General features: G+C 35.1%; 2 protein-coding genes and 1 non-coding gene across 5 annotated transcripts in view; 1 reads left to right on the forward strand and 2 right to left on the reverse strand.

Annotated features, from left to right (window-relative positions):
• Nucleotides 1-9,195, forward strand: part of LOC132914298 (ribosomal protein S6 kinase alpha-5-like) — a 54,818-nt gene extending 45,623 nt beyond the window's left edge. For both annotated transcript variants that reach the window (XM_060973290.1, XM_060973289.1), the window contains 3 exons: nt 811-926; nt 1,517-1,717; nt 2,583-9,195. In XM_060973290.1, the coding sequence (XP_060829273.1) occupies nt 811-926; nt 1,517-1,717; nt 2,583-4,679 (2,414 nt within the window). In that variant the 3' untranslated portion in view covers nt 4,680-9,195. The remainder of the gene's footprint in view (nt 1-810; nt 927-1,516; nt 1,718-2,582) is intronic.
• Nucleotides 9,196-9,517: 322 nt separating this feature from the next.
• On the reverse strand, nt 9,518-9,590 carry Trnar-acg (transfer RNA arginine (anticodon ACG)). Its single transcript has one exon. It is a non-coding gene; the product is annotated as a tRNA-Arg (tRNA).
• Nucleotides 9,591-9,808: 218 nt separating this feature from the next.
• LOC132914330 (UPF0488 protein CG14286) lies at nt 9,809-10,718 on the reverse strand. 2 transcript variants are annotated; one of them, XM_060973367.1, is made up of 3 exons: nt 10,479-10,718; nt 10,160-10,344; nt 9,927-10,067 (listed from the first exon to the last, which is right to left on the reverse strand). In XM_060973367.1, the coding sequence occupies exons 1-3, from the start codon at nt 10,497-10,499 to the stop codon at nt 9,986-9,988; spliced, it is 288 nt and encodes a 95-aa protein (XP_060829350.1). In that variant the 5' UTR covers nt 10,500-10,718; the 3' UTR covers nt 9,927-9,985. The 2 variants fall into 2 exon arrangements, with proteins under 2 accessions (XP_060829349.1, XP_060829350.1); XM_060973366.1 differs by having other exon boundaries at nt 9,809-10,344; nt 10,479-10,717.
• Between the last annotated feature and the right edge of the window lie 102 nt (nt 10,719-10,820).

Raw genomic sequence — 10,820 nt, forward strand, 5'->3', positions numbered from 1 at the left:
ATACGCAAACTTTTCCGAAAAAATTGTACGTTTTATACCAATTTTGTTTTCGGTATATTTTTTGTATAGATTTTTTGTTCGGATTTCCAAATAATCGTACCTCGCAGAATATTTTATCGAAAGTAACAATAATTTCTAGTAGAAAAACACGATATAGAACTTTTTAGAATATTTACTTACGTCTTCAAACAAATTCTCGGTTTTACTTTAAAAAGTTTGAAACGTTTAAATTTAGGTAAACGATTGTACGATATAACGTTTGTAAATATTTCTCAGGTTTGCGCGTTTCTTAAAAATCTAAAACAGCTAGAAACTGAAATTCGAACACGCGAATTAGTATTAATTTTCTTCCGCAAAGTATTTCTTCGGTAATCCGTTTCGTTAAAGAGAGAGGATGACAATCGACGAAAGAGAACTATCGTTAGTTGTCAAAATATCCAAAAATAGTATCAGACGTTTTCTATTCGCCAGGAGAACACGATTGAATTCCAAATCTCGCATGCAGCAGTTTTATCAATGAATATTTCATGCCTTACAGCGTTACAGCCCAATATCTCGTTGACGAGTGCCACGGCAGATAAACAGAGAAAATATCGTTATACGTTTCGCTGATTTTACAGGCAATTATCTTTCTCTATTTTTTCTATTCCTTTCAATCTCTTCGACGTTCGCGATATCTTTTAATTCGGAAGAATTCACCGACCATCGACGAAAGTAAATATTTCGGAAAGAGATTTGGTCGAATCGAAGATCGTGTTCTCAGGCGTGTTGTCTAATTTCTTGAACGATAAAAATTTCGAATTTTTACAGATTACGTGAGCGGTGGAGAGTTGTTTACGCATCTCTATCAGCGAGAACATTTTACCGAGGACGAAGTGCGAATCTATATCGGTGAAGTTATTTTGGCGCTAGAACATTTACACAAGGTAAGTATCGTTCTTATCCAGAATATTGGAAAACTTACGCTACTTCAAATAATCGATTTAAGACAATTTGTCTATTTAAAGATCTTTTCTTTTAAAACTCGATGTATGGACGAGATTTGCTACGCTTGTGAGAAATCGAGGAGTTTAAAATACGATATAAGAACGGAACAGAGGCATACGTGATTTTATTTGAAATTTCATTTCGAATCAATTTTCCAATCGAAACGTTTTATTTGAAGCTTCGCCTTAAAGTCGATCGAAAGAAACAAAGCAATTAAATAGGTTTCGCGTATCTCTTATAGCTTGACGATTGAACTAAAAGTGGTTGAATTTAATCTATCCATATCTCGACTATTCCTAGCTATATCACTCTTCTAATTTCATTTATACTAAACTTATTTGCGTACGTGATATCTATTTCAACCGTGACCCGCGAGATTACACGAAAAGGAAAAACGAACGTAGTCTCGAATTTTGCAGTTCCATATTATTGCGAATATTTGCGCGTTACACTGTAAATTATTAAAATATTCCATTCTTATCGTACAACCTGATCGACGAAACATACAATGTTACCTTTTCTGTTGCAGCTGGGTATAATTTATAGAGACATTAAGCTAGAGAACATTCTGTTGGACAGAGAGGGTCATATCGTGCTAACAGATTTCGGGCTGAGCAAAGAGTTCCTGCCGCACGAAAGGGACAACAACGCCAGAGCCTACTCCTTTTGCGGAACTATCGAGTACATGGCACCGGAAGTGGTACGAGGGGGCTCAGCGGGGCACGATATTGTAAGTCAGGATGAATTTACGTCACGATTTGTTCCCTTCGTTCTTGGAACTTCGTTATCGCGCCCGTACTCCCCGCCTGTCAGATACATTTTTATCGATTCGTTGTTCTTTCTTCTCTGGTTACTTGAAAAAAAAAAGAAAGAAAGAAAGAAAAAAGAGAAATGTTAAATTTGATGGAATCGGATTGTCGGAGAATGAGAAAATCATCGCTCGGAATTTTCTATTTTGATATACTTTGTTCTTATTTTGTATAGGATGTTTCAAGAATGAAACATTTTGTAAATCTTGGATTCTCTGCAGGCAAAGAGTAAAGTAGAATTTATGTAACTTGTAAATATCGCGAGAAGAATCATATAATAATAGTAATCAGAAAATACGAAGCTCGCGTCGTATAAGCACACGGTGAGAAAGGCAGCATAATTAGATTAATTAAAAAATATAAATATGGTATAATATATATAGACGAATAATGGATAAAAGAAATAAAAGCTAGAAAATCTTGTATATTTAAGAATTAAAGAATCGTCGAGAACGGAAAAACAAGCGCTAAACGAACGATTCGATCAATGACGGATTGTACTTATTGGAAGAGATTTCGTATTTAAAAGCGCACCAATTTGTTTACTACTAATATTAGCTTTGAATTTATAGAACTTTTGAGAAAGTGATTTGATTTTGATCGATGTCGAGTTAGTTTTTATTGGGTGGCTCAAATTACTGGAAAACAATGCTGCCTTTTTACTGTAGCGTAGCCCCTTCGGTTTTAAAGTTTCAAGAACGAAGGGAAAGAATTTTTAATTCAATTCATTCGAAGAATGTTCAAAGAATTTTGTATTCTAAATATCTATTGATGGTGAATTTGCAGGCGGTGGACTGGTGGAGCGTAGGCGTACTAACGTACGAGCTGCTAACCGGCGCGTCGCCTTTTACGGTCGATGGCGAGAAGAACAACCAGCAAGACATTTCGCGTCGGATATTAAAAACAGAACCACCGATCCCGAGCTACATGAGTGCAACGATTCGAGACTTTATCCTACGTCTTCTCGTGAAAGATCCGCGACAACGACTCGGCGGAGGTCCAAGAGACGCCGAGGAACTGAAAGAACACGCTTTCTTCATGGAAGCCCCACCACCATTTAGCTGGGAAGCTCTAGAAAGACGCGAGATCACTCCGCCTTTCGTTCCTACAATTACTCACGAGCTGGACACCAGTAATTTCTCGGACGAATTCACAAAAATGACCGCAACCGACAGTCCGGCCGTGGTTCCGCCCAATTATGACAAAATTTTTAGAGGTTACTCCTACGTGGCACCATCTATACCGAACTATGTAGTTAGTAAAGACACAATTAATGAAGCCACTAGTAGCTACACTAATGAAGCAGCTAGTAGTACACCATCTGAAATACCTTCAGCGTCGAACGCGCTGGATGTGAGATTGGATGAGTCCTCGTTCTTACAGACGTACGAATTAGACTCTCGAGAGGAGGCCTTCTTAGGAGATGGTAGTTACTCGATCTGTCGTAAGTGCAGACATAAGAAAACGTTGAAGGAGTACGCTGTGAAGATTGTCAGTCGCAGAAACGACTGCGGAGGAGAGATCAGTTTGCTGAAAACCTGCCAGGGACATCAAAATATAGTCAAATTAATCGAAGTCCACGAGGACAAAAGGCATATGTATTTGATAATGGAATTGTTGTCTGGAGGAGAACTGTTGAGGAGACCAAGGCCATTTAACGAGCAGCAGGCTAGTAAAATAATGCGGCAACTTGCCTCTGCGATCCTTTTTATGCACTCGAAAGGTGTGGTCCATCGAGATCTCAAGCCAGAAAATATAGTATTCGCTAATGAGAGCGAAGATTCACCAGTGAAGATAGTGGACTTCGGTTTTGCCAGAATAAAACGTGGCTGTGAGCCTCTACATACTCCCTGTTTCACTCTTCCATATGCAGCTCCAGAAGTGATAGCCGAACAAGGTTATGACCAGAGCTGTGATCTTTGGAGTCTGGGCGTTATATTGTATTCCATACTGTCTGGAAACCCGCCATTTACGACAGATTCCCCAGATTTGGCCACCCTAATCAGGGCAGGTGAGATCGATTTCGATAGCGAATCCTGGAGTCACGTGTCTGACCTCGCCAAACAGGTCGTCAAAGGCTTGTTGACTATAGACCCGAGCAAAAGACTGACAGCCAATGGCCTGGTAGATCATCCTTGGCTAAACGAATCTAGTTCGGTCGAAGTGACCAGTTCGGTCGAAGTGACCAGTTCGGTCGAAGTGACCAGTTCGGTCGAAGTGACCAGTTCGGTCGAAGCGACCAGTTCGGTCGGAGCGACCAGTTCGGTCGAAGCGACCAGTTCGGTCGAAGCGACCAGTTCGGTCGATCAAACCGCTACAGAAAATTTGAATACGCTATCAGAGAAACCAGAAGGATTCCGACTGCGGGAAGTCGATGGAGCCAGGCTTGCCCAGCGCCGGAAATTGCACAAGCGTTCTACTTCTAGTTCCGTATCGTCATCTGCCTCTACCATTTCTTACGGTCAGTGTGTTCAACCATCCAGCACCGCAACTAACCTAAGAACTTCCGCTTCACCAGCGCCACCAAGCGCCTTCGATTTTAGCGAAGAGAAAGTAAATCAATATCTCAGCTCCTTCTCCTCTTCCTCCGATTCGAATTCGCCAAGGATCGTGCAGCAGGAGTCGTCTGACAAACGTAAACACGACGAGAACGAGGAGACGACCATGTCGAAAAGGCATAAAACATGCACGCAATATAAAGAGGATTGTGAGAACAGGACTGGCCCCGTGACTAGGTCCAGGAAAAGGAAACTAGAGGAGCAGAACGTAAACGAAAACGACGTAGAGTCTTGCGAGACGAATAATGTGGACTTTAGGGAGGTCCATCGGAAACAGATGTCAGGAGGACGACCCAAGAGGTTCGCCACTATCATCCTGGAGTAAAAATTTACTCCAACTTTTTTTCGTATCTTCCCTGTGTACATTCTAAGCATTTTACGTAATGTGATGTCGTTATCTACCTTCGAAGCTCGAATCGACTCGGGCAACACACATTGCGTCATTCCTATTTCCGGGACTTCACCCGTGAACTATTTGAATCCTGTACGAGTTCGTCATTTTGCTACATTTTGACCATCTTGTTTTTTATCATTAACATAGGGTATGTTAAAAAAATTGTTTAGTTTTATTCTTTGATTCTTTAGCATTTTAGATAATGTCAATCGACATATTAAGATTATGTAGACTGTATGAGATATAACGATAGAATTAAATCGTATAACCCAATAAGGACCAATGAAATAATGCAATGCAATTATATAAATGCAATATTATTGAAAAACGTATGAAAGTGATTCATACATTGTTTTCTTAAAATGTAAAGTACGTATCAAGATAGTATTTTGTAAACGTTCACTACATAAATCAAAGATTAAAAATTTCCAAGATTGAAAAAGAATAGTTTATCATATCGTTATAAATAGTTAAATTTCTTCAAGCTTCTTAATATCGTATGATCTACGCGAAAGAAGAAATAACGATGAAAGGAATATTATCCAGACTCTTAGAATTTCCTTTATGTAACATAATATAGAATTCGATAATAGGTTAACACGATAATGTTAATTAAGCGTTGTTGTAAGCAAGTAACGTTTCATTTTGTTGAGTGTAAAAAAGGTTTGAAGCGAACCTTAAACACGTTTAAGATATTTTGATGAACTCGTACAGGTTTCTAAATGGAGTGTCCCAAGATGACACTGTTCCTTATCGCAGTTTTTAAATTATTGTAGATACCATTAATTGTATGCCATGCTTAGGGTTACGTATCATCGAACGAAATTTCGAGAGATAGTATTTTAAGTAGAAAATAACGAATACGTGTTCCTTATCTTTCGAAGCCACTCTGAATGTGGATGGAACTTAACCTAAAAAAGAGTATTCGTCGTTCGTAGATTACAATATTATTATTTATCCTATTAGAGGAGCTTAAAAACCAAACGAATAGATAATTTCTATTCTTGTCAACTATTTTGTAATAGATAATACGCATTATCATCCTTTTTGTATTAGATTTTTTAATCGTTATCAATTTTCTATGGGCAAATATCTGATCAACTCATCGATACTATTTACGTGTATACCGAGCGTCCTACGGAACAAGACAAAACGAAAATAGAATAAAAAATTCATTTAGAAAAATTGTACGATATCATTCGATGCATGTGTCTTCTTGCAGTAGGACGCTCTGTATAATAAAGTGTCAGAATTAATTCATAAACGTTCTCGTCGCGGCGAAATGTCGATTTGTACAGAAAACACCGAATAAAAGAATACCAAGATTTTCGCTCAAAACGCGAGGAAAGATGGAACGGTCCCTCGAGATCGATTCCCTGTAGATTTATTTCCTTTCTTCGCGTTGTCTGTGATCAACCATGTATAAAAGTGAAAACAAAATGAAAAAAGAGGAACAAGAAAGTCGTCCAAGCGTTTGTCGACTTTTCTTAAGCTTCGCTCTATCCCTGATCCTTCTTAGAGGAAATTAAACGGTGAAAGAAGGGAATAGAAAGAGGAAAACTGAGAAAGACGTAGAGAGAAAGAGAGAGAGAGAGGAAAAACGACTTTAAGACTTTATGTAAAAAGAAAAAAAAATTCAATTCGTGAAAATAGAAAATGTGCCTCAAACAGACGATTTATAAGGCGTGTGTGAATATGGTGTACACGCGTTTCAATTTTTTTTTTTTCTTTTTTGTGGAAAGGAACAGAGGGATCTTAGTTTACTTCAGATGAAACAGCAGGTTAAGAGAGGTTAGGAATGATAGAGGCGCGTGTATTCTCTATTTATTGTATCGACGCAAAAGTAAACGTATTGTGTTGTACGCGTCGATTATTATTATTAATTATATACATAATATATATATGAGAAAAGATATACACACAGACTCAAATCTAAACGGTTCTGTTTACACTAGCATATATTATATCGGATACATGCTATTCTTGTACATTAATTTTTAGCCTTGAATCTTTATAAGAAAAATATTATATACAAGAGGAAAAAAAAATATATATATATACACTTATACACACGTGGTACACACAAAATCATATACCGGTGTACATTCTACATAGTGTTGAAAGATAGGGTTGATCGAAGTCATTGAGTATTGCAATGATTACTGATACAATGTATCGATTACATTACGATTCCTTCGTTTTGTACGAATGTGTTTTACGTATTATTACTTTCATAGATTTTTTTTCCTCTTCCTTTCGAATGATAAAATGATCGTGTGTATTATAAAAGGTATATTAACGAATAGATCATCGAATTATTTGTAATGATATAGACGAGTTGGAGGGAATTGTACTTTGTTAGAAAATGTTGAAATTGAAGGTAGTTGTGATTTATTTTCGTAGTCTTCGATACTGTTTCATGTGATTTCACTTCTTGCTGCTTTAGAAATTCATTGTATAAAAAATTTATTTAGATTTTTTTGAAAGACACGTATTTTTTTTTACAGATAATTTACAGAAATAAATGTTTCGTTCTTTTAGTTGATTCGTCGTAGCAAGAGGTGAGAATAAGTATCATCGAGGCACGAAATAAATTTAATTCTTTCATGCGTGACGATAGTTCGTTAGTTTTCACTGTTTTTATTACAAATTACAATTGGTTATGCGGTGACTCATGGATATGTTCGAGACCAGACATTTTTAAATTTAATTCTATAAGAGTAAAACTCCAGACAGACGATTCTAAAAAATGAGACGTGCAATACAGTTTTTACGTGTGAATTTTCTCTTTTTGAGAAATTTCAATCTGAAAATTCATGGGAACCCCATTTAGAGTAGTGTTATTTAAAAATAATATGTATATTTGTGATTTGATGATGTTTCCAAAAGTTAGTGTAGAAGCTCGTAAAGTCTCGTATAGGAAGGGGGTCCGCTTACTTTATTTATTCATTCTATGACGCGGGATCATTTGGTAATACTTTTTAATATTGCTATTTATAGTTTTATCTTTTATACTTAAAAATTTATAACCCGATATCTTCCAAACTTGTTGCATCTGCATCTTCCATACCAAAATGACGTTTAACACTTTAAGTAACTTCCATCCATTAGTTTAATGTAGAGAGTAAACTTTAATTTGTGATTAGTTTAATAAAGATACGAACAGATCTGCGAGTCACGATGTATTGTCTTAGTGTGTAAGCTGAAAGAGGAAAGAAGGGTGTTGACTGCTGTGAAGAAAAAGTGCAACGTTAAAGAAATAATAATAAAAAAATAAAAATAAGAAACGAGATAGGTGAAAAAGAAAAAATAGACTGAAAATGGTTGTACACGGACTCAGGGAACAGAGAGACACAACCAAGGACATAAATTCTTTAAAAAGGAAAAAAAAATCGATTATGAAAAGGATGAGAGCGTTCCACGTGGATGGAGAAACGCGTGCTTCTACCAAAGACGACCGAAGTAAAATCGCTCTGCAAAGACCAAAAAATCAAGGAAAAGTCATAAAAAAATCAACAAAAGATATAAAGATGAATAGAAAAAATTTAATCTTTTCAAAATATCGTGAGGCGTGTAAATTTTTGCTGAATCGTGTGTGATTTTCCAGCCGTAACAGTTAAACGTAATAAATAAATAAAAGAAGTTAAAGAAGAAACAGAGGGAAAGAAAGAATTATTTGAATAAGAAATGCATAGATATATAAAGAATTATTATATATATATATTATATATATTTAATATAAAATGATCATATTTCTTTAATAAGAGGATATTTCTATCTAGGGATTATACGAGTCATTATTGAGTCCTTAATAAGTTGCAATCAGTTGGATCGTGTCGAGGAGAGTAACTGATTTTTTCTAGATACATATATCACTGTTATGTTATTAAAAGCAATTAACAGAAAGAGACGAGGAAGATAAAAAGTAAAAAAGTAAAGAATTTGTAAAAATATGTATATTTGTACAGGGCGTCAAAAGAGTCTAGTGCGCATTCTTTTTGATAATTCGAAATTGATCAGATCATCTATGTCAATATGTTCACGTTCGTTAGGTTTACGTCACGATGTTCGTTGAAATAATAACTCATGGCATTTTTATTTCATTCGAACGATGGTTAGTACACGCCTAGTAGAGTCCGTTTCTTTTTTTTTTTTTTTTTTTATATATATATATATGTATTATGATTTTCCGCGAGAAAAAGACCGAGAGAGTATTCTTCGGCGGCATGTGTTCTATTGTTCGTTGTTTCGATCGCGACTTTTCCTCTGTCCATAGATAAAGTTTGCGATAGACTTTTCAGACATCCTATATACATATATTATATATAATTATAGCTTCTATTATACGATAAAGAGTGCTGTTCTGCTATAAGTATGTAAGAGAGACGAGGTACCTTTGTTACTACTGGTTGTTAAATATATCATAACATAATATTTATTTACATAACGAATTTTTTACTTGCTTATATATCCCCATTTTTCTTTGTAAAACGTCTTTTCAAGTGTATTATTTTATTTCGATTGTTTCATTCATTTTAATGGTTTTTGAAAATTTTGGTATTCATTTCATTATATTTAATCTTGAAACAGTTTTCTTACTTCTGCGTTCTTGTATTTTTATATATCTTTTTATGAAAATTAAATTCTACCTTGTATTGTAAATACTTGGGTCCTTTGGCTTTATAATTTTCAAATTTGAATCGATATTATTTTATTTGTAGTATCTTCAGTTGAATAAAAATTTTTTTTGATGAAAAAAAAAAAACAACCGATCCTGCCAGGATTCGAACCTGGAATCTTCTGATCCGTAGTCAGACGCGTTATCCGTTGCGCCACAGGACCCAAGTTGATAGCAGTTTCTATTATTTGTAAGATAAGTATCATTTATAAAAACATTTTCTTATGCATGTTCTTAGTTTAACTTTAATTATAATATAACGAAATTATTTGTAATGCTATGTTATCTTTATTTTTACTTAGTTTAGTGATAGTACTTAAATAAGTAATTCAGTATGTCAGAAAAAATCAAAATTGTAAAAAGATAGTAATAATAAAATTAATTATAAATATACAAATGCATATTTTATTTCTTAACCTCAAAATTAAATCGAAATACATTTTGTATGTTGTCAATATCGATACACTTTTCACTAGAGTTCGAAGAATGTGTCACAGCCTGTTTTCCTTTTGTAGATGCAGAAGCAGCCTTCCTTACAAATACATATTTCCTATTCTCGCTAGGCGGAGGCATAAACTTGATAGAAGATGCTGTTTTGCCAAACTTTTGCTCGTCCAAAGCCATTTTTTCTCTGTAATTCCCTAAAGTGTTACGCATTATTTGCCTCTTTCTTATCAGAGATGCGGTATTACTTTTTAGAATATTTATATTTTTATTTAAGTCGTGTGTCTGCCTCTCAGGAAGCTTTCCAGTGCCCAAACACATTTCTAACTGTTGAATACACCAGCATAATTCTACTTCAAATTGATCTTCAGCTTCCTGGCTCAAACCACTATTAGTTTCTACACCGATACTAGCTGAATCTGGCAGTTTTGGCGGTTCTGCATTTTTTTTATTTGCTGTCGGCTTCTTAGCATTCTGAAATTAGCGTTTATTGTAAAGTAGTGATTATTGTTATTGTTAGTCATGATTTAGCCTAGGTTAGAATTAATAAAACATATATTTCCTTTTGAAATGTATAGTAATGGAAAACGAAGATCAAATCGACATACCGTTCTAGGTTTTGAAGGCATCTTTTATTATTAAAAATGGAGTAGTTCGGTATTTTGTTCTAATTACTGAAGTATTTTTGGTTATGTAGTCTCTGGCAGAATTCCCGTGTTGACGTTGTTAGCCATTGTTCCTTTAAGTTTTAGTAAATTATCACCAGATGGTAAAGCATTCGCATCATGGCGCGAAATTTAATGTTTATATAAAGAATACGTATTATTTTTAAATACGGTAATTCAGTTATGAATTTCAATAAATTTCTTGCACGTGATGTACTTGATATATAACGAAAAATTCTTTTTTATTTGATTGAGAAGCAATTAGTTAAATAGAATGATACGAAA

The sequence above is a fragment of the Bombus pascuorum genome, chromosome 14 (assembly GCF_905332965.1).
Source record: "Bombus pascuorum chromosome 14, iyBomPasc1.1, whole genome shotgun sequence".
In the NCBI taxonomy this organism is placed as follows: Eukaryota; Metazoa; Arthropoda; class Insecta; order Hymenoptera; family Apidae; genus Bombus; species Bombus pascuorum.